The 27,403-nt window shown below is 47.6% G+C and overlaps 1 protein-coding gene across 6 annotated transcripts in view; it reads right to left on the bottom strand.

Annotated features, from left to right (window-relative positions):
- Positions 1–27,403, bottom strand: part of ME3 (malic enzyme 3) — a 297,110-nt gene that overhangs the window by 20,592 nt on the left and 249,115 nt on the right. For all 6 annotated transcript variants that reach the window (XM_032641780.1, XM_032641779.1, XM_032641778.1 and 3 more), the window contains 2 exons: positions 24,541–24,644; positions 1,294–1,403 (listed from right to left, as the gene is read on the bottom strand). In XM_032641780.1, the coding sequence (XP_032497671.1) occupies positions 1,294–1,403; positions 24,541–24,644 (214 nt within the window). The remainder of the gene's footprint in view (positions 1–1,293; positions 1,404–24,540; positions 24,645–27,403) is intronic.

The following is a 27,403-nucleotide window of genomic DNA, read 5'->3' as shown; positions in this document are numbered from 1 at the left end:
GGAGACCCTGGAGCTGAGCCTTGAAGGGTGAGTACGAGTTACTGAGCCAAAGATGATGGGGAAGATTGTCCCAAGCTGAGAAGCAGAGCTTTCAATGTGCAGAGGGAACTGACCCAGAGGGAGGTCACAGGAGTACAAGTAAGACAGGGTTGGTGATATCTGGTGGGATTAAGCTGTGAAGTGCTTAGAACCCTGCCTGATGAATAACAAGTATTCAGCTCTAAACCTTAGCTATTTTTAACCTGGGCTTGGATCCTCCTAGGTCTGTCTTACTCACTTGATGAAAACTGTGACCTCTTTGGGCCTCATCTGCAAAATGTTGGCCCATCTTTAACTCCCAGGGACCAATACCTGTCCCCTACCAACCTGTTCTGTTTTACATGACATGGTTCCTTGATTTGAAAAGATCTTGCTTGCCAAACTTCATTTTTTCAATAATAACCTACATGTCATCAAGGTTTCCCTTGGGCTTTATAAAATGCTAGGAATAACTGGCAATGCTCCTTCCTGAGAGCTCCTGGATCAGGTGAGATAATCGCTGAGAAGCCACCCCTCCTACTCCAGTGTCACATGCTGGCATCTCCACAGCAAGAAGCAAGGACCTTCAGATATTTCTGGTCCACAGAACAGGGAGCCAAGCTGACCCTGAACTAGAAGATGCTTCCCATTGACTTTTGGAATGTTCTGGGGCCTCGGTTATCATTGTGAGAAGCACTCATTCCAGCCAAGTTAAGAGAAGGCCTTATCCTGATTCCCTGACAGTGATATGCCTTGTGTTTGGAAAATCCAAGAGCGAGCTATTGTGGCTGGCGAAGGCCACTTTTATGGCGATTGATGCTTTGGTCTGATGAGTCCTATGTGCTGGTACTTTCCATATATTAGCTCTTTAAATTTTCACAATAATCTTCCAAGGTAGTTACTATCATTCCCAATGAATAGATGATGAAACTGTGGCTCAGAGATGTGATCTGCCCATGTTCAACCAGCTAGTAAATCACAGCATTGTTTAAAATTTCTTTCGTATATCTAATAACCAAATTCTTACTTTTCTCTGAAGCAGTAATCATCTCCATTTTATGAGTGAAGAAACTGAGACTTAGCAAAGTTATGGGACATGTCCAAGGTCACAGAGCTGAGAATTAGCAAAGTGAATCTGGATTTACTGCTCTTTCTTCAACAGCTCCTGGCAGCAAACCGGCTATGAGGTGGCCCCTCCCCACCTGGGCACCCAGGTGAGCCTTTGTGAGAAGGCATTCGTCCTCAGGGGCTTTGTCAGGAGGGGTGGAAACTTACCTTGGATGTCATCGTTGAACATGCAGTACTTGTTGCGGTATTTGTTGAGAAGGCGGAAGGCATTGGCATTGGCAAAGTCTTCAAACTGGATGAGGCAATTTATTCCAAACCTGTGGAGAGGGAGAGGAAAGAGCATGTAATTGCCTCCCCGAGCTGACGCCTGGCAGGTCCCAGCCTGCACTGGGGAGCAGGGCGGTGCAGCCCAGGGGTGGGTGTGGGTGTGGCATGGCTCATTCACTGGGGTTTATGCCACCTGGCTGGCTCCTGGACTCCTGGCTCTGCCTGCCCCATTATGATTTAGTTATCTAGTTTTAATTGAAGTAGAGCTGATTTACAATGTTGTGTTAATTTCTGCTATACAGCAGAGTGACTCAGTGACACATACATACATTCTTTGTTTTTGAAGATTTATTACTCGTTTGAAAATACTTCCCATGTAATTTAAAAAAACAATATATATATACATATATTTATTTATTTTTGGCTGCGTTGGGTCTTTGTTGCTCCGTGGGGGCTTTCTCTAGTGGTGGCGAGCAGGGGCTACTCTTCGTTGCGGTGCACGGGCTTCTCATTGCGGTAGCTTCTCTTGTTGCAGAGCACGGGCTCTAGGCGTGCCGGCTTCAGTAGTTGTGGCACGCGGGCTCAGCAGTTGTGGTTCACGGGCTCTAGAGCGCAGGCTCAGTAGTTGTGGTGCACGGGCTTAGTTGCTCTGTGGCATGTGGGATCTTCCGGGACCAGGGCTCGAACCTGTGTCCCCTGCATTGGCAGGCGGATTCTTAACCTCTGCGTCACCAGGGAAGTGCCATACATTCTTTTTTATATTCTTTTCCATTAAGATTATCCTAGGAGATTGGATATAGTTCCCTGTGCTATATAGTAGTAGGACCCTGTTGTTTATCCATTCTAAATGTAACAGTTTGCATCTACTAACCCCAAACTCCCAGTCCATCCCTCTCCCAACCCTCTCCCCCTTGGCAACCACAAGTCTGTTCTCTATGTCTGTGAGTCTGTTTCTGTTTCATACATAGGTTCATTTGTGCCATATTTTAGATTCCACATAAAAGTGGAATAGTATGGTATTTGCCTTTCTCTTTCTGACTTATCTCACTTAGTATGATAATCTCTAGTTGCATCCACATTGCTGCAAATTGCCTGCCCCATTATGGACGAGGATGGGGCAGAGAGAGTAGGGGTACGGAGCCTGGTGGTCAGCCAAGCCCATATCATTGTCTCTAATGTGGGCTGGTGACTCCCACGGGCTCTGGATGGCAGACCCCAGGGGTGCTGGAAGGGCTGAGATGGGGCCCTGTCTCTCTGTGGCCTGTGGCCATCTGAAATCCCAGCAGAAAGCTCACTCCAAACCCAAGCGCATGCAGAGAGCCCGGCTCCTCTGCCACTCAGGCTTGGGGAGCCTCTGCAGCCTCCAGATATCTCCCTTGGTGGATCTTGAAGTCTCAAGTCCCTCCACCAGAGACTCTTCTGGGTTCAGGCATTATTCCCTGATAAGATACCGGGAAGGCTGGGAAAGGCCACTGCATGAAGCCACTGTCATCCACTAACACCTTGGTGAGGGTGTTCTCCATGTACAGGTAGAGCAGGATCAGTTGGTAAGCTGGTTCAAAATGCAGAGCACTGGGCCCATCTCCCAAAGACTCACCCAGTGAGTTTAGGGGTGGGGCTCAGGAATCTGTATTTTTTCCTCCATCTTTACTGAGGTATAATTGACAAATAAAAATTGTATGTATTTAAGGAACACAACAGGATGTTCTGATACATGTATACATTTGAAATGATTACCACAATATCAAGCTAATTAACACACACATCACCTCACACTGTTACCATTTTTTTTTTTTTTTGAGGGCTGAGGACACTTAAGATCTACCGTCTTAGCAGACTTCAAGTGCGTGATACAGCAGTAATTATGAACTTCGGTCACCACGCTGTACAATGCATTTTCAGTGAGCACCCCAGATCGTTCTGATCCTGTCTGGAGAACTCAGAAACACTGCCTTGGTGGGTAAAGACAAGGCCCATTAAGCGGCTTGAGTTGTCTTATTTAAAATCTACACTAGAATTGCCTTCTAGATTTCAAAGTCAGGAAAAAGTTTGTGTTTCCTAAAAAGTGACTGGATTGGTAACCTGTGTTTCCTGTTAACACTGGGCGTCAGGAAGCTGAGAGCTGTCTTCTTCCCTTTAACGGTAGGTTCCCTCAGCTGAGGCTCTCTGCACACACCCTCCCCTGACTCGATTCTGGCTCTTTGATCCTGCTTTTTTGGGTTGTACTGTGTCTCTTTTTTTTTTGCGGTATGCGGGCCTCTCACTGTTGAGGCCTCTCCCGTTGTGGAGCACAGGCTCCGGACGCGCAGGCTCAGCGGCCATGGCTCACGGGCCTAGTCGCTCCGCGGCATGTGGGATCTTCCCAGACCGGGGCACGAACCCGCGTCCCCTGCATCGGCAGGCGGACTCTCAACCACTGCGCCACCAGGGAAGCCCTGTACTGTGTCTCTTATTGGAGTCTTTCTGGAAGCAAGTGTGATGTGAATTATTAAAAATTACTTAATCCATGGGCAGAAAAAGGGTTTCATCTCATGGACCAATTTGTGACCAACAGTATCTGTGGTCATGTTCATTGAGAAAAGAAGTGCCCTGATTGTTCAGCACAGAGTGTCTGGGCATGTGGTAGGGAGAAGTGCCTGCCATTCCCAACTGTGTGAACTGGAGGCCTGGGACCAGCTTGGGACCAGCTGTGGAAAGAAAGACGTACGACCTTGTTGGAAAAAGTGGCTGGGGCCCACATGTGGTGGGCTTCCTGTGCTGTCGGGGCATCTGTCTGATGAGGCTGGTGGCTGTGAGGGGGTGAGTAGCACTGAAGTGGCCCAGAACACATTTTTTTCCAACCTCTGAATTTTGTGCATGGCATATCCTTTTTTTCTTTTCAGAAAACGTACCCATTTTTTGGATGCATTGCAACTGCTCTGCATTTGACTATATTATGTAGAAAATACTGAAAGTACAAACTACTTTGTAAAACCAAAGACAAACATCGAATCCAAAGATAAACTATGTTTTACACAATGGACACTTTTCCCGTAGTTAGTATTAAATTTTAAATATCTATTCCTTTTGTTAAAATGATTACTTTACATACTCCCTGAGTACATCTGCATTACAAACATAGCTCAGTGATTCTCAGAAACCGTTTATAGAGGTTTGTTGTAAAAGGAAGCGCACCACCAGAAAAGGGAGGAAGCAAAAAAAGTACAGTAGAAATGCCAGTGGGTAGGCAAATATTTGCTCCTGCCATGGTCCTTCCAGTTGCAGCTGTTGGTGGGGGGATTTGGAGACAGGTTCATGTCACAGGGGCCGAAATGGAGAGGCAGCAACTTGCCTCAGTCCAGTGTTGAGCTCTGGGCTTGGGTCAGGAGGCATCATGGGCCTGACCTGGGTCTGCCACTGCAACCGAGTGTCACTTCTCTTCTCTATTCTGCCTCAGTTTTCCGTCTGTCAATGGGCATAATATTTGCCTGGCCAACTTTGCGGCTGTGGTGAGGATTAAAAGCTGGGGGTGATTTTTAAATTGTAAAGTGCTAAACACGTGTCATCCTGGCCACAATTCTTATTCCCAGTCACAGAGCAAGTGCTGGTGCGGGTAGTGGTAGGGAGCTTGCAGTGTCTCCTGACCCACCATCCAGCCCTCTTCTCCTTGTACAACGAATAGAAATGGTTTAAAAGAAAACAAAAGAAACCCCCTTCAGTGCACAATTATAATGCTATGTTCACCAAACCAACATTTACTGTGAATTTTTGTTCAGGGTGTGAATTTCAAGTATTTGGATGGGGAGGGAGGAACAGAATGTCTTTGGTTGTCGGTGACCTTTTGATATATAGAATCCTCACAAGACTCTCAGTGTTGCTCCCGCACTGGCCTGGAGCTAAAATGCTGAAAAGGTCAGACGACAAAACAATGTGATGCACGTCGTTTCTCCTTTCTCTCACTCTCTGTCTCTTACATACACACACACACACACACACTTGACCTTTAAGCAACACCACTCTTAGGTTAAAAAACAAGGCAGGGATTATAAATAAATACCTTTGTTCAGTGCACTATTATTCTTTCATGGCAAATTCAGTTTCACGTAAGAGAACCTTCCCAGGGAGGAATTTGATGAGATACAGAGTAAAATCTCATTCATTCAAGTCACTTTAATCCTAACTTGGAATTGGATAAAAGGCTATGTGAATCTGCCATCCAATAACCTAGACTCAGAATTTCTTGACCTCCTTGTATTTAATGACCTCCAGGACCCCTACCCACCTTGGATGCCCTCCCCATGGCTGCTCCCCAGACCTTTCGTCACCAGGAGCCGCTCCTACTAAAATTTCACACTGTGCGTTTCAGTCTCTGACCACAGCCTCTCCTTCCACCTCCCTTCCTTTCACTATACCTCTTCTTCATCTCCAGGGAGACCTTTGGGCCCTTTACCACTTTTTCCTGGTCCCTTGGCTCCTGATTTATGGCTTTTCACGAAACCACACCACTAACTATCCAGTCTGAACCAAGGCTGGTTACTTCAATTGCTCTATTTGCATCATCCATCCATCCATCCATCCTCCATCCATTCCCTCTGCCCATCCATCTGCCTGTCCATCCATCCATCCAAAAGCATCTACTGAGCACCCATGATAAACCAATACTGTAGTTGTTCAGTAAATGTTTTAGGAAGAGCTGGGTACAGGAAGGAGTTGGTGGAATTTTAGTGTGAGTTTTCCTGCCAACTTGTTAAACTAATTAAAAGCCAATTAAGAACAAAAAAAAATTTCAAAATGAAAATTTTAAAAGCTTAGGTTACAAAAAACCTTTTCCCAATTCATCCATGTATATCCAAATACAGGATGCTGGACTTTCATCATAACACCAATTTAAATGTTAATTATAACTGCCTTACATATTCATGAAAATACTTCTACTAACGATAACAGTAACAAAAACAGCTAATGGTTATCGATGGTGCTGGGCATCAGGCTGAGTTCTTTGCATGAATTATCTCAACTAATCTTCCCATGACCTTATGACATAGGTAGGCGCCATTTCAGAGAAGGACTCCTGAGCTACAGGACATTCAGTTATTTGCCCCCGGGGTTATTTATTCTCCTGCAGTTGGAAAGGGGTGGAGCTGGAATCTGAATCCAGCTCTGTCTGACGCCAGAACTTAGTTTAGTTTTAACAGCAATATGATTTTGTAAAACATAAAGTGAAGTAGATGTTAAAGTTAGGTTTCTTCCTCCAACGAGAAAAACAGTGCCATGTGGTGAAGAAAACGCTGAACTGGGGGACAGGAAAATCGTATTCTCCTTCTGTCTGATATAAGCTCTGAGTCTTGGGTGAGTCCCCTTTCTCTCTGGGTCTTAGTTCCTGATCTGAGAGCCTCGCGGGGGAAGCAGGAGCCCCTTAACGTAGGTTTGGATAGATACACTAGGAGCTTCACTGAGATGTAAGTCCAAAGTAGGGAGGTCTGACCATTCCTGGTAAGAGCAACGTATGACAGGAACATCAGTATTTTCGAGTCCTCCTTGAGCTGACCCAGAGCAGACCGGCTGAGCGAGCAGGGCGGAGGCAGCCACTGTCCGGGTCGTACAGCTGGAGCAGCAGCCCCTCCAGAGGGGCGCCGCTCAGGCCCCCTACTCAGGGCTCTGGGCCGTTTCCTGACTTCAGTGCCGGCAGTTCATCGCTGACATTCCATCCTGCCAGAAGCTGCCCCTCACCCGGGCGGCTCCTGTTTGTCCCCTTCTGCACTTTTGAACTCTTCTCCCTGAATTCCTGGCAGGGGCTGAGGAATATCTGCTGCTTCTCAGGGGAGAATTCCTGTAATGGAGAAAGAGGCGCCTTCCCAGGCCGCACGCGGAGCTGCCCAGACTCCTCCACCCTGGGGACTCGGATGGGAAACGGCCTTGGCGCTGTCATAGAAGGCATTCTAAGGCAGGGGCTCACTTAAAGCCACAAGGCCGATGGGTGGATGTTAAAAGGTTTCTTCCTCCAGCCCTCAGGCCAAGAGGAAGCCTGAAAATGGCGACCTGTGCCTGGGAGCCCTAGGGAGCTGTGTGTGACAAGGTGACGACGGAGCCGGGTACCTGCCACCTGGGATGCAGCCTCCCCAGGGTAAAGAGATTCTGAGATGGTTGCTCTGCCCTTCCCCCCAGCAAACTGACCAAAGGCTGCGTGAGAGATGTGGTGAGACCAGAACATTCCATGGGCTGTAGACCTGGTTTCTTTGTTCTGAAGGTCAGGACCTGCCATTCTTTCAAACACTTGGGTCTGACCTCTTTCAGGCCTGAACAAACACAGGGCACCTGGGAAGAGCAGGTGAATTTGCTCAGCCTGCCTCCAAACAGAATGACTAAAACCTACCACTCATTTCCATGGCAGCCCACTCCATGCCCCTAACAAAACACACACACACACAAGACCCCCCAGCAGAGTGCATGGTGAGGACATCAGTTATACTCAGTGGAAGACTATTTCTTTTGTTTATTTTGTCCTTCCAGGAATTAGAGCTGACAGAATCGCGAAAGCTCTAGGTCTTTGTTTTTATTTTACACATTCCATTAAACTCTAGTCCCTTGAGATGCTCTCAGAAAGAGGTTCCATGGCTCAAACCATTTGGGAAACTGGATGTTCATATAACATATACAATGTGTATGAAAGATTCTGAAAAGTCCTGCATTAAGAAGGCTGTTTAACTCAGCATTTTCTAAACTTAGCTGACTAGAGACCTCACCCTTCTGTGTCCCACCCTCTCCGTTTATATGATAGAGCACAATTTGACAGACACAGCTCTCTGCAGAAAGAACTTTGCAGGGGCTGGGTGGACTCAGGGCGAGGCCATCTCTCCCTGGGATTCCTGCAATTGTTACTTCTGGCCAGGATCCTATAATAACGGATCTCACCTCCTCCAGCTTTATTTCCCTTCCCCCAATCCATCCACTGTATCTTTCTAAACACAAATCTGTGCAATTTCTTTTCTTAAAATCCTTACAGCGCTCCCACTGCCTTTGGGGTTGTGTTCAGACTCCTTAGATGGCGTTCACTTTGGCCCCAACCTTAATGATCACCCCCTTCTCATGTCTTCCGTCGCCCTGGGCATATCTTGCTGCTTCCCAACCACTGTGGGCCCTTGCACTGCTCCATGTCTTTGCTCGGGTGCCCAGAGGGCCTCATTTTACCCATGCCAACTCCTACTTAAACGGTAAGGCCCTGCTGAAATGTCATGTCTTCTAGGAAGGCTTCCCTGACCCATCGATTTCCTTACCCAGGGTAACAGTAATTCTTCTCTTTCCTGGGCTGCCTTGCTACTCTGGGCGTATCTCTGTTAGGATACATCACATTGCATCACAATTATTTATTGACATTTCTGTTTTAATTATTAAAGAAATGTATCGAGCAGGGTCTCCCCTTTGTGCCAGGAACTCTCCTAGGTATGATATAAATGTTCAATTCAGCAAACATTTCTAAGTGTCCACTGTGAACAAGGGACTGTCTTCCCTGCTAGATTACAAAGGCAAGTTCAAGAATTTCAAGTCTGACGGGGACACAGGAAAATCAAAAAAGCAGTTGCAACATACTGTGACAAGGGTAATAATGAAGGTATGTCCCAGGCATGTGGGAGGCCTCCAAGGGGGCAATCAGCTCTTCTGGCAGAGGCACTGAGGGCTCCACAGAGCAGGAGACCGAGGCTCGGCCTGAGGGAGAGCAGAGGTTCAGGGGCAGACTGTGCAGGTGGGGGGGTGGGGGGGAGGGAGAAGGGCACCTCAGGCAGAGGGAACAGCACATGCATCTGGAATGAGAATGCGGGGGCCTTCCTGGAGCTGCAGGAAAATAACCAGAGCTGGGAGAGGGGTGAAGAAGGGGAGATGTGGGGAGAGCTGAGGCTAGGCGGATTTCAGGGTCCACCCCTTTACATGCCTGTGTAAAAGAGCCTACACAGTCGGGGGACGATGGGGACCCACCGAGGGGCTTCGGGAAGGAAAGTGGCCTGTGTTTTAGGACGTCCATTCTGCAGCAGAGTGGGTGATGGGATGGACTAGCTGGGAGGACATGCTGGAGGCACGGAGCCCCGGTGAGAGACCGTGAAGTGCTGGGGCAAGGCAACGGGGACCACGAATGAGAGGAGGGCGGGGTGACAGATGTGAAGGCAGAGGGTGGGCAGTGGAGGGAGCTTTGGGGCTGCGCAGGTCTGGAGCCATCACTTACTAAACGTGTGACCCCAGGCGAGTTATTTAATCCAAATTTCAGTCTTTGCTGTTAAGACAGCGGGATGATAATACCTCTCTTGCAGTCCTGCTGTGAGAATTAAATGAGATAATGTAAATAAAAAGCCTGGCACGTCGTAGGCACTGAGTCCATGGAGGTGATTGTTCTTAAGGGCAGGATTTAATCACGTGCAGGACGTGGAAGCTGAAAGAGGAGGAGCCCGGGATGGGGGTGGCGGCATCTGTTGGTCGCCAAGGCTGGGGACAGGGAGGGACAGATAGACTCGCTCCGCAAGACAGGCTTGGCCCGTGCTGAGTCTGAGGTGCTGGCACGTCCAAGTGGACGTGTTCACGAAGAGCAGACGCTACATGAGGCTCAGCAGAGAGGAACGGGGAGTTCAGGGTGTTGTGAAGGTCTCAGGCAGAGCGTGTGCACTGAGCAGGGAGCAAGGCCAAGGACAGACCTCTCGCACACCTGCGTCCAGGGAGCAGCAAGGGGCGGAGGAGGAGAGTCTAGAGAAGGAAAGTCAGCAGGGGGACCGGCGAGGTGGATGGCGGCAGCTGCCACAGGAGCCGCATGACAGGCTGTGGGCAGTGTCAGATGCTGCGGAGATGTCAACGGAAACAGGGATCTGGAAGTGTTGGCGGGGGGGGGGGGGAAGTGACGGTCAGAAGATCACTTGTGAACTTTGCCAGAGCACTTTCGGTGGAGTCGTGGGGAGGGAACCGTTCTGCGGGGGGTTAAAGAAGAGGCTTGGCTATGAAACAAGGGTAGGGAGACAGCTGGTGGTGGATGTGGGACTGAAGGATGGATGCGTCTTTGATGGGAGGTGTGTGTATGAGATAGAGAAGCCAGTAAGAGGGGAGATGCGAGGAGTGATGATGGGGGATCGAGGTCCTAGGGAGATGGGAGCAGACAGGGGCCAAAGTCCAGTTGGAATGTGAAGAAGACATGGTTCCTCCTTCTGGGACGTCACAGCCTAGTGGAGGGACAGATGTGCAGCCTTCACACCACACATATGTAGAGGGAGTGACTCACTCTGTGCGGGGCGGGAGGGGTGCTTGGGAAGGGACTCACAAGGATGACAGGGAAACTCTTCTGTAGGTGAGGAAACTGGAAACCGTGGATTGGGGAAAGCGGGAATATTGTACCTGAAAAAGAAATCTCAGTGGAATGAGGCATAATGCTTATCTTCAAAGACACGAAGGACCGTCCTGTGGGCAGGGAATTAGGGTAGACTGATCTATGCGGCCTTAAGAGAAAAGCAGAGCCGACAGGCGGAAATCAGGACAGAGATTTCTGTGCCACATAAGGCAGAGATCTCGAACGCTGGATGGAAGACGCTGTCCCTGTAAGTGATTCCAGGGCCCCCAGAACTTCACTTGGCATTGAGGTTGTGGAAAGGATTCCAGCCACGGTGGACGTGGTGTATGGACCTCTGAGGCCCTTCCCTTCCCAGGTTCCACACTGGGAGATTCCCCTGGTGTGCCGGGTGTGGCAGCTAGACTGGCTGGCTCCTGTGGCTGCCATTCCGGCCTAATGGGGGAAAACTCCCATCGTGTCAAAAGACAGTCAAAGGAAGCAGGAACTTCTAAGCAAAAGTACCAGAATAATGTGGCCGTTCCTCAGTCACTGCTCTGACGGCAATCCCAGGCCAGACAGAAAACACTCCAGGAACAGTTCGTATTTCCTCCTCAATTTCCCCGTTTGTCTGACTTCCTGGGCAAACGCACAAATGGCGCCAGAAATCCCAGTGCTGGGAAGAGGATGGTGGCTGATCTGCTGACCTCTCGACCCCTCAAAGGTCAGAGGCCAGTACTGAGTTTTTCCTCTAGGTCACAGCAGCTCACACCCCAACCTTCTGCTCTTAAAGCCTGGGCACTTTTCCTAGCCTCCGACCCACTGGCTGACCTGGGGCATTGGCATTCACACCGGCTCTGATCTGCCCACAGGTTGTACGTTTTAGTTGTCATGAGGTGACTAATGTTCTCTGATTAGTTTGGCCTATTCTGATCTCTCTATTCAGGTGTACTACTGTAGCATTTGTACCATACAGTGTGCCACACAATTGTACCTTGGACTCCCGAAGCATCTAAGCTGTCCCTCTCTCGTGCAACTGGCTAACGTCCACCTTGAATGTTGACATTCAGGTGAAAGACAATAAGGTTGGAAATCGCAGTCTGTGTTTGTGGCCTTTCAGGACCAAAGTGAGTCAAAGTCAGGGAGGGGAAGAAAGGAAAGACTAAGCCAGGTTAGGGGACAGACGAGGTCAAAACAGGCACTTGGCAGGGTCCTTGAGGGCAGGGGAGGTGTCTCACTTACCACGTGGGGCATGACAGCTGAAGAAGGAGTTTTAACTGACCCCCTCTCCTGCCCCCTGCTCTGGACAAATCCGCTTCAGACACCCAAGTTAGAAGCCCAAACAAACCTTCTGCCGTATGCCCAAGGCCCTGTGCTTGCCCAGCTCAACCAGCCTTGGTGAACAAATGGTAGCATGAATGAATGCCTGCCAGAGCACAGTCCTTCGATAGGGGTGACCGGTCACACACAGCCCACGTGACTCCCGGTCCCCTGGAAGCCCCACTGTCCTCTTCTAGAGGCCACTGCTGCAAAGTATCTTTGTATCACAATAGCTCAGTCCCTTTCCTTTACCCCGAGGAATCAACACAAATGAGGCCGCAAGCAGGGAAGGGTTTCCAGCTAGGCTGGGAGAGCAGGCAGCAGAGGCTGTAGGAAAGCACCTCTGATTTTGAAGTCAGATGGATTTGGGGTGAGCCCAGACTCTTCCATTTCTAACTGGGTGATTTGGGACAAGTTACTTAACCTTTCTGAACCTCAGTTTATTTATCCCTAAGGGTTGCTGTGATAATTAAAAGTAAAGCACCCAGCACAGAGTAGGTTCTTTGTAAAAGTGAATTGCTAGCTCTTTCCTGGGAAGAAGGCCATGACTTTGAACTCCAACTAAATGCCCCAGGCCTTTGACCACTGTATTCCCCCATCAGCCTTGACTGACGCTGCAGGCGGGGCCATTAACTAAGTAGACATTAAATCTACACAAACTCAGCAGTAATTATTTAAGCATATTTTAATTTTTCCCAGTCAATTATAAGCTTCTTGAGAGCAAAGTCTATTTCTGACTTATTGCTACATTCAATAAATATCTGTCCATTGAATGAATTAAAGTATGGGTGAATACAAGAATAACTAGATAAAAGAATAATTGAATGCGGCCTTGAACTATTTTCTGATTATTTTATGTGTCCATATTACAAGCTCAAGGGAGAACTGAACTCTAGGACAGTTGAACTCTAGGTCTGAACTCAACTGAACTCTAGGTCTTTTTGTTTTGGCCACACTCTGGGGCCCAGAGAAAGCATATGATAAATACAGGCTAAATGGAAACTTGGAAGAGATTTCATGAATTATGCGAATGGGAGCAAACAACTGGATAAGTTCCCCTTAATTTCCCACTGCTTTTTATCATTATCTGACTCCGGGGAAAGAACTTTCTTTCTGGGTCTCAGTTTCCCCACCTATAAAGTGATGGAGTTGGATCAATGAGCAAGTTGTTTCTTGTTCAGGTATTCTAAGATGTGTGTTACAGTCCTAGGGAGGGCCAGGTGGGAAAATGAAGTAAGACACAGGTTGAACTGCAAAAGGCATTCCTAAAATTCAGTGTATATGAAAATACTGAGCAGTGACTGTCTCTGCCGAGAGGGACTCTGAACGCTCCTGTGAAACATTACAATCAAGATTCAGAGCTAATGGTTACACTCTTTCAAAATTAAAATAAAATCTTGAAACTTGCCTTGTAGTCTGGATGCCATAAGCTTAGGGCTTTTCCTTTGTATCGTTTAAAACCACCAGGAGAAGCTTGGAGCCAATGAGCCTCAGCTTTTCCCCTGGGGCTCAGTGACACTGGTTGGGTTTGCAGTTTGTGGAGAGGCCTGCAGGGGGCGCGCAGCTCTGGTGAATGATGGGGCAACTGGACCACTGTTAGGTAGTTAAGAAGGAAGAACCAAGTGCCAACTGACTCAGGTGCTGGGGCATTTTTCCACCACAAAAAAAGGAAATGATAACAGTGATGTGATAGAAGGCTTAGCTAACGCGGTGGTGGTAATCATATTGCACTATATTAATGTGTACCGTACGCTAACGCATGTACATGGAATCTAAAAAAAAAAAAGAAAGTGGTACTGATGAACCTAGTAGCAGGGCAGGAATAAAGAGGTAGACATAGAGAATGGACTTGATGACGGGGTGGGAGGGCGAAGCTGGGGCGAAGTGAGAGTAGCATCGACATATATATGCTACCGAATGTAAAATAGCTGGCTGGTGGGAAGTAGCAGCGTAGCACAGGGGGATCGTCTCGGTGCTTGCGATGACCTAGAGGGGTGGGAGAGGGAGGGTGGGAGGGAGGCTCAAGAAGGAGGAGATATGGGGACACGTGTATGAATATGGCTGATTCTCTTTGTTGTGCAACAGAAACTAACACGGTATTGTGAAGCAATTATACACCAATAAAGATCTATTAAAAAATTAATGTGTCAAATCGACACGTTGTACACCTTAAACTTACACAATGATACATGTCAATTACACGTCAATAAAAATAAAAAAATAAAAAAGAGGATGCGTCCCTCGCTGAGAAAGGCTAGAGAGTTTTGAAAATGGGAGTCGATGGCTGGTCCCTCCATAGCCTCCCTAATGGTGAGGACTGGTGGGTCACTAACCCTGCCCTAGAACAAGCTGGAGAGAGGAGACATGAGTATGTGAAGTAGACTCGTTTCCATAAGACCTTCCTCCCATTTGTCTTCCTTGCCTGCTGCATCAAAAAAGGTGTCTGGAGTATGTTGGACTGTCTTTTCTTTCACGTAGAAGAAAAGAAATAGAGAGTATCCAAGTTAGAAGGTGGGTTCTGGAGTTAGACCATGTGAGTTCAAAGCCTGGCTCCACCACTGCTAATGGTGTGACCTGGGACAAGATCCCTAAGCTCTCTGTGCCTCAGTTTCACCTGTAAAGTGTGCATTCATTCAATAAATGTTTATTGAGAATCCATGCTGCCATTAGGCATTGTTCTGAGCGCTTGAGATACAGCAGTGAACAGAAGAGACAAAGATCTCTCCCTGGAACTTATATTTCAGTGGGATGGGACGATAACTGTATCTACTTAATAGGATTTTTGTGAGTATTACATGAGTTGATGGATGTGAATTACTTTATTGTCTGTAGGAGCCTAGGTTAGACCAGTACTCAATTCACCAGAGGGTGAAGCCTGGGATGCTTGCTTGCTTCTTTGTATCATTAGTGGGTTTTAAAAAAAACGCAAGGAGCTGTCTCTGGGAAAGAACTGCTGCCTAACTCGTTATTTTAAAAAATCCATTGTTTTTTTCCTAATTACAAAAGAAATGCCTGCACACAAACAACCAAACATTATAGGAATGACTGGCTTGGAAAGCAAAAATCCCAGCAATCTCATGCCTTAACTGTCATCACTGTTAACGGCGTGGTATATATACATCCAGACATTTTTTCTTTACATAACTTATCTTGACAGAGTCGTTCGCTTTTAGGATTTTTTCTCCATTTTAATAGGCTCAAGCACATTAAAAAACAATGTGCTTGAGCCTAATAAAATGAATGCAGTAGAATAAGAAGAGACTGCATAATATGTGTGAATGAATGAGTGAGACAGAGAAAGAGAGGCAAAGAGAAAATGAGAGTAAATGTACCATGGGGTTGCCTGGAATTGCTACATCCTCTCTGGCGTGGAATGATGCGGCTTGGATTTGGGGGCTGCGGTCTTATCCATCCTTTCTTTCCCTTGAGAGAAATGCTCTTTTTCACAAGCAGCTCAGAGAAATCTTTCCTGATTAAAACACCTGGTGTCCCAGTTCTTTCTGGATCATCAACAGTAGGACTGGAGGGTCTCTGAAATGCCTGCAGGCAGTGATTTTTAAGGATTTGGGTTTTCTGACGGTGTCTTGAGCTAACATTAGTATACTCTGCTGAATGTCCATGACTCTGTTTCTCATTTTCAGAAGTTTTATCTGTTTCTTTTTCAAGTCTGCCTGCTACTTTTTTTTTTTAAAGTGTTAGGTACTTTCCTTATTCCTTCATTCTTATAAACAATAGCTCTTTAATACATCTAAGTATAACCACTTTATAGTCTCTCTCAGAATATTCCTTTTCCTTGGGGTTCTAATTCTTCTATTAGTTTCTGATTTTCCCACATTGTGGACTGTTTCTCTGTGGGTTACTGTGAACCATGAGTTTATTTTCATTGGGGAATTGCTTTTCCCTTCAAGGAATTCCACACGGCATGGGTTGTGGGAGTGACCCTATAGAGTTTTAGTTTTCCCTCTGCCAGGTTCTCCAGCCATGTCACTGGTAGGGGACACTTTTATACTCATTTCTTCACTTGGGAAATGAGCTTCTTAGCTCTCAGAACGGCGGGTCTGTAAGGCCCAAATAACGCTCATCTGAAACAACTACAGAAAGTATGAGATCTCACCCCCGCGTGTATACATGGATACACACAATGCCTCTCCACTTGGGCGAGGGTGGTGGTGGGCAGAATTTAACTGAATAGGTGTAGAGGGCAAGGACCAAACATTTACTAATTGTACAAACCCGGGATCTGAACATGGAGATGGATCACACCCAGTGCTTCCAGAACAGTTCTTTTTATTTCTTCAGGTTAGCACCAGGGAAGAAGAATTGAGTAAGAGAAGGACGCTATTATTGGAATGGCAGGGATGGATGAGTGGGGGACTAGGGAAGGAAAAGATGAATATATTAATGGCTAATTTAACTGACTGCATGAATGGAGGCAGTACTAAAGCACTGCTTAAACGACAGTGGCTTTGGAAACTGCCTAAGTTATTATTATTATTAATAATAGCAAACATTCATGTTTACTATCACTCAGGTATAATGGTAAGCATCTTACATGGATTGTCTCATTTATTCAGCAGAAGCGTTCTACAAGTTAAATATTAAAAATGCATCTTGGAAATGAGGACACCGAGGCACAGAAAATTAAATAGCTTGTTAATAAGTGGCGGGTGATACTGGAGAACAGACTTGAGGATATGGGGAGGGGGAAGGGTGAGCTGTGACAAAGCGAGAGAGAGGCATGGACATATATACACTACCAAACGTAAGGTAGATAGCTAGTGGGAAGCAGCCGCATAGCACAGGGAGATCAGCTCTGTGCTTTGTGACCACCTAGAGGGGTGGGATAGGGAGGGTGGGAGGGAGGGAGACGCAAGAGGGAAGAGATATGGGAACATATGTATATGTATAACTGATTCACTTTGTTATAACGCAGAAACTAACACACCATTGTAAAGCAATTATACCCCAATAAAGATGTTAAAAAAAAAAAAAGTGGCAGGTGAGAGGTTCAAACTCAGGCAGTGTAGCTCTAGATATTGTGCTTTTAACAACTGTTGTTAGTGGGTGGGGTCTTAATAGGGTTCTCGTTCTTAGGGGGGTTACTTACACCTTATAAGCTTCAGTTTCCTCATCCCTTAAAATGAAGCTAATAATAGTACCCACCCCAGAGGGTTGCTGTGAGAATTAAGTGAATTAATGCTGTATGAAGTGCTTATATTAGAGTCTGTGCATAGCAGGCAATTAAGTAAAAAAGAGTTGTTATTATTATTAATCCATTGAGAAAAATCAGGGGGAAAAACCCTTCTATCCCTCCCTCTCCTCTGCTGTAGTATGAAACTTTCAGGTCTGGGCATGATTTTGTTCCTGCTCGGATACCCGGTGATGCAATCTGCTTCTTGGGGAAAAATGAAGTGGAAACAGACAGCTGGCATCACTGAATCCATCCCCCCAGTTAGTGAACTTCCTCCATCACATTTTGGCCTCTCAATTATTCAGTCCGCTCGGTCACGATGGAAACAAATAGGTCCTAGAGAGTTGGGTGCTGGTTTGTGTTTTTCTACAGCCTCGCAGCCCTTTCTGTGACCCAAGATAGAGTCTTCACAGGCACGAGAGACTGTCATTTTGCAACATCTGGCTCCTATTCTGATGGGAACACGTAGGAGCTGGACTGTCAACAGTTAGCCACGGCAGGCTGAGACTGGGAAACTGATCTGTTTTTTCAGAGGCCAGACAAGCTAGAATGGGTCCCAACATTCCTTCCTCTGAGCTTCCTCAGATGCCATCAAATTCATAACCTTCAGTCCATTCTAACTGATAGCTAGCCTGGTGAAGGCTTTCAATCCCTCAGCCAACCAACCCAACCAACCAACCAACCGTCCAACTCCCACCCTTACTATTTACGGTGGGTCCACCGTGAGTAAAATCATGCTCCCTGCCCCCCAGGAACTGCCAGTCTGGTAGAGATGTTACAGAGTTACAGGACCTGAGGAAGGAATGTTCTTCAAAGTCCATCTAGTCTGGGCCAGGCTGATACTTGAACCTCTCTACAATAGTCCAGACACATCTTTGCCCAGTCTCTGCTCTGACGATGAAAAGTTAAAAGACCAAAAAACTTTAAAGAAAAGCTCTAGACCATTATAGAAAAGATGCCGTGATGCAGTGCATGATTAAGTAGCAAATGAATTATACAGCCAATAAGTTACGCTACGACTACAAACAGCAAAAGAGTTTCAGGCCAGGCTGGCCAGGGCAGACCTCTCTGCGGAGGGCAGAATTTGAGTTGGGGCATTGCTATGGTTGCTGTTCTAATCTTCTCCCACGTCCTGTCAATTTCAATACTTTGTTGTTCAAGAACCTACCGTGGCTCCCTATTGTTCTCTGAATCAAGTCCCAAATAAGCTTTTGTGTGGATTGATAGTTTTCAAATATTTTTAGTAGAAGAATTTTTTAATGAATGAAATCTTGAGCAGAACCCTGACACAGAAAGCGATTAAAAATAATGATGTTTTCCTTCAAGTGGTTTCAATCTTGTATGGTTGGTGGAAAATATTCATTTCTAGCACTCCTGATGCACCTCTGTGAATGCCTGGGTTTCGGGGAAACTTGGTTTAAAAGCACTGGATTAGATAACTGAAGCCCTTTCCACTTCTGAGCTCTAATAATTGCAACCTTCTGCCTGGGTTTCGAGGCCCATCACATAGCCTGCTCTATTGCTACTTAACCTTTTTTGGAACCAGTAAACATTCACCTCTAGTGGGACCAGTCTTCCAGAGTCTTCTGAGTACTCCTTGCCTTGTCCTTGCCTTTGCTGTGTCCTTGCTTTTCTCATGATGTATCCTCCATGTGGAATGTGCTTTCTCCTGTTGCTTAATCACATTTGGCCCTGAATCTGTTTACTTTCCATCTCTTCCCAGTGATCCCTGATTGCTTCTTTCTCTGAATTTCCACTGAACTGAAAGTCAACACCAAACAGTTGAGTACTTAACACTTCTCTAATCAGTTCCTGTTCAAAATGCTGTCTTTTGGGAAGGTCTGTAAGATTCATGAGGACACAGGGCATATGTCTTATTTCTTTTGAATCTCATTACAGGGCTTAGTAGAGTGCTGGGCATGTAGTCCTTACTCAAAAGCCCTGGAAAAGCATGACTAGATACATTGTTTGTTTGTGCTGCTCTTAGCTTTCTTGGAGCTTCCAGAATGAGTTTTCTCACCTCAGTGGTGAAATAAAGCTCAGTTCCCAGGAGCACTCGATGCGGTACTTGCTGCTCCTGTCTCTTTGCCAGAAAAATATATTCCCTCATGGAACGAGTTTGAAAAGTCAAATTCCATGTTGGGAGGGTGATGTGACTTTCTGTATTTCCATGGGAAGCATTTTGTAAGAAACCCCCTGAACGAGGCAGTCACGACTGCCTTTACCTTACCAATGCATTTGCCATCTCCCTCTTCCACGCTCATCAGCCCTCACAGAGTCAAGGCTTGAGGCCGGGGGATCAGGCTTGAGCTTGCACCTAGTTGGTGGGGAAAGGCGGGCCTGATTCCTCCCCGTGACGAGTCTTCTGGGAAGGGGTGCCCAGATGTGTGTGTGTGTGCCTTCCCCATATGTGGAAATGCAATCATGTCAGGCCTGAAAGCAGCTCAAGTTCCTCCAGGGCGAAGGGGATACCAGCAGAAGCAGCAGGCACAGCCTGGCCTGGCGGGTTTTCAGACCAGAAGGAAACTGTTAGAGCTGCAGGTGTGTTGTCAAGATAGACTGCCTGGGAGGGTGAGCCCAGAGAAGGTGCTGGGCCTTTCTCCATGCAGATCCCTGGTGGGCAGATGTGTGGAAAGCCTCTCAATACTGACTATCAATTGTATGTGACGTGTATTGGTCCTTAACCCTTGCCTCAGGCTCCAGTCTGACTCTGAAAGTAGGGGGAGCTGGGGCTGCTCAAAACATGCCTCTACTGGGAATGTAGTCCATCTGAGCTTTTTAGATCTCAACCTTTGTGTGGCTCTAACAGGAGCATCAAGAAAGCTTCAAAAACAGAGATGCCCAGGTCTCAGCCCAGGCCTACTATGGCATAGGAGGCTGGAGTCTATATTCTTGATAACTCCCCGGATGAGTCCAATACCAAGCCATGCTTGGGAACCACAGGTCAGTATTCATATGCTTATGTTTATTTGATCCACTGCTTTGTTCCAGAGTGGACTGGGCTGGGCCTGAGGGTGGAGTGTACCCATGGGAGCATATTCCTGCATGTTTCTGTGACTCAGAAGAAGGAGATGCAGTTTCATGTGGACCCAACAGACAGGCTTGGTGTAGCTCTTGAAATACCCTGAACACCTAGCTATGAGAAATCTTCAGCCTTCAGGTTCCTTTGGCCTCTGAGTTTCTGCTGACTGTAGGAGTTGCAGAAGGACCGGTGAGGGTGAGGGCTCATGAAGTCGCAGATGCTTAGGCCATAGGCTCTTCACAGATCCAGGATGGCGGAAGCATGGCACATATGCTGCCACGCTTCACTCCCCTGCAGGGCAGACATTGCTCATCAATCATCATTTCCTGCCGCACCTAGAGAGGCCTTAGGATCCTAGCAATCAGAGCAGGTACGAGGAACGAAACCTTTTACCCTCCTTGCCATTTCTACCAACAACATCCTAGTCTAATCCTCAATTTTGTTGAGCATTTTAAGTTGCAGTTATTCACGGGGCACGGTTCCGAAAACGGTGGTGAGCCATTCTCTCTTCTTCCTCTACTCCCTTTCCCTAGGTGAACCCCACCATGCCCTTGACCTTACCTACCATCTATGAACTGGTAACTCCCAACTTTATGTTTTCTCCCTAGAATTCTCCTTAAAGAGACTCCGAGGCCAAGAAAGCTTAGAGGTCGGGTCTGAACTCCAGTAGGTAGATAAAAAATGTCTCTGAATGAACAGCTCCTTGAGAGCTGTACTGTTTATTTCTCCGTGGATTTCCGCCTACATTTGACACAGCGTCATATATACCAGCAGATACTCAATAACTGACTATCAATTGTATTTGATGCATCTCCCTGTTTCCATGTGTAATGATGCTATGGTTTTCTCCGCCCTTCTTGCATTTTCAGAGCGCATCCTCCTGTAATGCTGGCTGCCCCATTCCTTACCCCTCCCAGGCTGGATGGTGTGTGGTAGTCTGTTACCTTGGTGGCTCCCCAATGAACCATGCCTCCTGGTGTTTCGACCCTTGTGTTATCGTCTCTCTTGGAATCTGGTATGCACCTCTGATTTGCCTTAACCACCAGAATGTGATGAAATTGTACTATGCCGGTTCCACTATGGCATAAACCTCAGGGATCTGGTGTAGGATGGTGCGTGTGTGTGCGTGTGTGTGTGTGTGTGCGCGCGCGTGTGTGTGTGTGAGAGAGAGAGAGAAAATCAGAGAGAAAGATGGAGAGACTCAAAAGAAATTTTCCTGGAGCTAAAATGCAGATGCTTTTTTTAAAAGTCAGGTTTTAAAAAAAAACTATTATCTCCCTTCTTGTTTATCACTCTTATCTCAGGAGCTTAGCAATCTCTATATTTAGGGTTTGGTGAACTAGAGAAAGGGGGTGGCTTCCTCTCATGGCCTGCCTAAAGTTTGCTGACGTCAAACTTCTGTCCAGCCCAGGCCAAGCATCAGACAGAGCTGGGGCTCCAGGTACAAACTTAAAATGAACCATTCCCATCCTTTCTTCTGTAAGTAATAGAAATGAAAAATATAAGTGGAAACCCTGACTCACCCAGCGCTGCCCCGGCCGGGCATTCCATCACGGGGCTACTATATTCCCAAGAGATCCTGGGACACTGGCTCACTCCCCAACTACAGTATCCACAGAAACATCTGCTTTAGCTTATTAGAAAGTTAAAACAACCAAGTGTCAACCCCTGTCTTTTCCACCTAAGGACACATTCCTCTTGGCTGACGCACACTCTGTGAGTGTGTCTGTGAACTGATTTTAATGATGATTTGAAGAGCCTCTTACATCCTAGTTTATTTAACCTTCTCACACGAATAGCACGGCTTCTCTGTGGGGAATCACGGAATGACTACTGACTCACTAGATATGCAACGAGCCCTGGAAACAGGAAGGAAAAAACCAGCTCTCTAAGCCAAATTCATTCCCTTCTCTTGTCAGCCACAGGTAATTGTAGAAAGCAGTCTGGCCTTGGAGTCAGCAGACTCAGGGTCAATTTGTAGTCCTGTCGGAAGCTGCGGGACCTGGGACAGGTTCCTTGGTTTCTCAGAGCCTCAGATTCCTCTTCTACAAAATGGGAATAATAAAACCTATCCTGCCAGCCACGCAGGGATCTTAAGAGGTCTGAAGAGAACACTGGGGCCAGGAGGCATCTTAAAGGACAACGGATGCTTACGTTTTCTCCTGTGACAGTGGCTTCCCCCAGAAGCCACTCAACCTGAACTTGAACTCAACACAGAGTCCGCTGCACTGTGGGATAGCTTGGATTTACTTTGAGCGGAAAGCCTCCTTCTTTAGCATTCCATCAATGGGTTCTTCTCCGGCTGGGTATACAGAAACAAGTCCAGTCCCTCCTCTGGAAGAACAGCTTTCAGACTTCTGGAGGGAGGACCGCACCCCCGGTACCCACAGAGCAGTCCCTATGTCTTCTCCCCACTAGGCTGAGCCTCTGGCTCCTGTCACTGCCGTGGCTATGGTTCTCCAAAGGCACTTTAGGTAATTTACCAGCCTCGAAGTATCTTGTCTGGAACTGAATGTCATATTCAGGATGATCTAAAAGGGGGAGAATTAAGCAGGACAGTCACCTCTCGTGTTCTAGATGATACGCCTCTGTTCACGTAGCCGACCCTCGAATTGGCTGTTTTGGTGGTCACGTCTCAACAGCAGCCCTTCCTTCACAGTCTCAGCTTCCAACCCCTGACTTTCTGATTACCTCTTTTCTTTCCAGCTTATTCCCTCTGGTACCCAACTCAGTAATTCTCAGGCCTCACCAGGACCTACTGTCCATTGCTCACACCATTGTTCCTCACCCCTCCTCTCCAGCAGGGCCTTAGCTGTCCCTTCTCACCCGGCCTAGGCCTCATTATAATCATCCCCTTGAATACACTCTCAACTCCTTTCTCTCTCTTGCCTGGCAAAATCCCAACCCTGATTAAATCCTACTCTCTGTCTCTTCCTGCCCTGCATCCAGACAGTGGAAACTGGCTAGAGAAAATCACAGAAAAGGTTTAACTGACCTAAGTTAAATTCACGATCAGTAACCTCCAGGAGGCCAGCAACCAGCCTCTAGTTCCCTAGTTTGGACGTGCCAGCTCTCACCTCTTGCACCTTAAACCTCCACAACCTCTGTCCCCATCCTCGCCCTCAGCAGATGACCCTGTCCTCCAAGGGGGTTCTCACGCACACCCCCTCAACATCTACCCACCCGCCGGCATCTGCGCCTAGAGCACGGCCTTCCCTCTGTGTGGACGGGCTCTGTGCTCCCACCTAAGACGAAGCTCCCAGGTGTGCACTGGACTCTTGGCCACTTGCTTATAAGCATGCCTACCTCCACACCCCACACTCCATTACCAATTTCATCCTTCCTCTAGGACCATCCCCATCCCGTATAACTTCAGTGTTACTTTCCCTCATCCTAACAAACGAAAACAAAAAACACAACAACGATCGAATGCTTTCCTCTTATCCCCAGATAAGGAATCCAGGTAAGGAGACTTTAAAGTTTAGTAACCTGCCCAAGGTCAATGGCCTGGAAGTGTGGGGCTGGTTTGCCCACCCCCAAAGCCCACCCAGATGAGGCTTCCTGGGCCGCAGAGGCCACAGCAGCTCTCTGTCCGGCCCACCGCTCTGGTTCAAGTGGCTGAACTCAGACAAGGAAGTACTTTGCCAAGGACGTCCAGACCAGCTCTGCCTACCTGGGCACTCTTGGAACAGCAAGAAAGGCTGGAGGTTTTCAAGCGAGAAGGGGACCTGCTGGGTCTGCAGAGGCCTGCTGAGCTGCTGAGACAGTTTTGACTGACTTCCCTGTCAGACGCAGCGTGGGAGAGCGGGGGGCTGTTTTGAGAACAGCCAGCATGTCACCCCAGCCTCAGCGGGGGAAGCGGGGGGCAATGATGGCAAACAGATGGGGCAGGCCAGGGCGGTAGGAGCTGTCAGTGTGGTGCACCCCCGTGCAGAGACGACACCTCATAAATCTCGCAGGCCCAGCCCGTGTGGCCTGCAGTGGTGGCCCATTGATGCTGCCTGGTCCTTGGAGCTGGAAAATGACAACTAAGGTGGCCAGCTGCCTTCCAAGCCATTCCATCAGAAGGGCACACTTCTCTCCCCCGCTGCTAACAGCGTCCCTATTCCTGCCAGGAACCCAGAAGAACTCGGCCCAGGGGGTTTTCCTCCTGGGACAGCAGATACTTAACTAGCCATCATCCCCTCCCCTCCCTTCTCTGCTCCCAAAGACTCTCCCAGAGAACGAGCCCATTTGGCTTTGAGATTTCCGCGTATACGGCGTCAAGTTGGAATTTTTGGACCACCCGGAAAAGCATGCATCTCTGCCAAAACCCATGTTGACTTAGTCATGCTATCTCTTAACAGTCCTCTTTCACAAGGGACAGGCTGACCCACTTACTTGTCCGTCACGGCCTGCATGAACTCGTCCAGAAGGTCGTCGTACTCCTGCCCACGCACACGCCGGTGCTTCAGGCCAATGTACAGAGGGTCCCTGAGCAGCTCCTGCAACAGACAGCATCCGTCCCATTAAGTGTCCTGGGTTAGCGGGAAGGAGGGGGGGAGGGGGGGAGGGAGGAGGCTGCTCCCCACTCCCCAGGTGCTGTCTCTGGAAGGGTCTGGAAGCCAAGCCACTGATGGAGGGTAGACCCCCAGGGGTCCACACTTTAGGAATCAAGGATGCTTTGAACAAGCAAAACTCTCTGATACAGTCTTCCAACCTCTGGCTGCAGCTCTGGGTTCATTTCAGGGTTTCTCAACAGTGGTACTATGGACATTTTGGCCTGGACAGTTCTTTGACCCGTATATTGTATTGACAGAATACTTAGCAGTGTCTCTGGGTTCTTCCCACTTGAAGTCAGTAGCACCCCCAGTTGTGACAGTAAAAGAGATCTGTAGACTTTGCCAAATGTCTCCCTGGGGGATAAAATGGCCTGTGCTGAGAATCACCCCAGGCGACATCTGGATTGAGGTATTGGGTCTTGTCCAAAGTCACTGACCTGGACTTAAATTAGAAAACATTCCCTCCCTCCCTCCCTTCCTTCTGTGAAAGCTTACTGAATACCTACCACGTGGCTGGCATTGTGTTAGTCCCTGGGGATACAAGGATAGACTGATACAACCAGAACTTTCCATTCAAGAGAGAGGCCCACCTTAATGCTGGCCTGCGTTAGGTGACCCCTCCATTTCACCTCCTGCAGCTCTTCTGTCACAGCTTTCACACGCTGTTTGGTCATCCTCCCTGTCTGCCCTGGTCTGATGACCACTCCCGCCTCTCTGTACCCCTCACACACACCCCTATGCAGAAATCAGCGGGCTCATTCGTGCACGACACATTTACTGACCCTCTACACCTGCTGCCGTCAGGCCTGTCGGGGAATTTGTAGGTAAGGGATGGTCACTGCCTCTAAGGTGCTCATGGCCTAATGCAGGTGGCTGATGAGTAAGTAAACTCTATTACAGATTAGAGACATTTCTTCGGCACAAAGCATGGCACCTGGCAGCACAGAGAAGGAGTGGAGTAATTACCGCCGGGGAACGGGTGGGGATGGCGACACGGAAGAAATGGTCAGGCTTTAAAAGATGGGCAGATGTTGCTCAGTGGGCTGGGCTCTCCAGGCTTAGAAATTGGCACAAAGAAAGGTTGGGGGCTGGAGGTAGAAGTACCTGGTGCCCTGGTGCGTTTAAGAAACAGGAAGTAATTTTATGTTTTCGGGTATTTGGAAAGTATCTATTTTTGTATCTCCGCCGCCACAAAGATGAGCTCCTTGGGGTCAAGGTTTTGTGTTATCGTCATCTCCATCCGGACTGCTCCTACAGGATTCAGAGGCAAGGATGTCATGGGTCCTGCCCTCAAGGGGCTCAGAGTCCTGTCTCACCTCCACCACTGACAAGCTGTGTGACCTCAGGCAAATTACGTGACCTCTCAGAGCCGCCTTCTCATCTGTCAAATGGGGACAGAATACCAGCTGCAAAGGGCGATCGTGATGAGGAAGTGAAATAATACACGTGAAAGAGCTTTGGGAATCATAACGTGCTGTAAAGTAATGGCAGCAGCTTTGACTCTCACAGCGTTTGCTAATGTGTCAGGTACTGCTGAGGGAGGGGAAGCCACAGCGAGGTTAAACAGCCGCCTCTTTCCTGGGCTAGTAAGCGGAAGAATCTGGATTCAAACTCACGGCTGCCAGCTCCAGAGCCCACAGTCTTAACCACCGAGCCAGGCTGCTTAGGTGGCTCATTCTTGCTTAGGACACCATTCTAGCTCCATATTGCCTTATAGGAGGTGGCAGGGCAAAGGTATAGTGGACAGAAAAGACCAGGAAGTACCTGCCTTCTCAACGCCTCAACCCCAATTCTGGGTCCACAGAATCTGAGGTGGGTTTAGCGCTTTCTCCAAGGAGCCACACGGCTACATCGGAAAGACAGTAAGGTCTGAACTTCTTTTCTCAATCTCTTTGCCTCCTGGGTTATGCATCCTTGAGATTGTTTAGGACCCTGCCGTGGCAGTTGTGTGTGTGTGTGAGCGTGTGTGTGTGACCAAAGGATGAGAGTGGGACATATATGGTGCCTACCCTTCCACAGGCCACTTTCAAAGTGATCATCTAAAAGTCACTTAGAAGCAGCAAACATCCAGCCAAGGGGGATCAAGGAAGTAAATGATGATGTAACACCTAGATGGACAACTAGGCAGTCATTGAAACTGGTGGCTTTTAAGACTATGCAGCCACCCGGACAAATGTGTATGAGATTATTCAAAATGAAAAAAGCAGCATACAAAACTGCACAGATATCACAACTTCAACTGTCTGACACATACAAACAGCCTGCAAAGGGCATACACATAAATGATAAAAATAGTCTAACTCTTGGCATTTGCAGAAAATATTCACTTTTTAGTTCTTATAGAGGTGAAAGGGTCCACGGTAAATTATAATCTGTAATGTTTCCAAGTCACAGATTGGTTCAGTGGTGCATTAGGCTGCCAAGAGTGGATTTCTCAGTGCTGCATACACGGTTTCTGGGGCAGGTCCAATTCTCCAGTGGTACTGAAGAATTTTAGGATTTTCCAAAAATTTCTCAGTATATCTGCACTTAAGGTGAAAGGTCAACACTAATGAGGTACTACTGAGATATAAAGGTGACCATAAGAAGCTTTAAAAAAAAGTCCTGATATTTTATAATATTTATTTTATTTATAATAAAATGTTTTATGTCTGAAATACTTCAAAACTAAGCACTCCAAAAAACTGGGAAGAAAGTTTCTA

Source organism: Phocoena sinus, chromosome 8, assembly GCF_008692025.1.
Source record: "Phocoena sinus isolate mPhoSin1 chromosome 8, mPhoSin1.pri, whole genome shotgun sequence".
Classification (NCBI taxonomy): Eukaryota; Metazoa; Chordata; class Mammalia; order Artiodactyla; family Phocoenidae; genus Phocoena; species Phocoena sinus.
The sequence above is the reverse complement of the archived record's forward strand: the minus strand, read 5'-3'. Positions and strand labels throughout refer to the sequence as shown.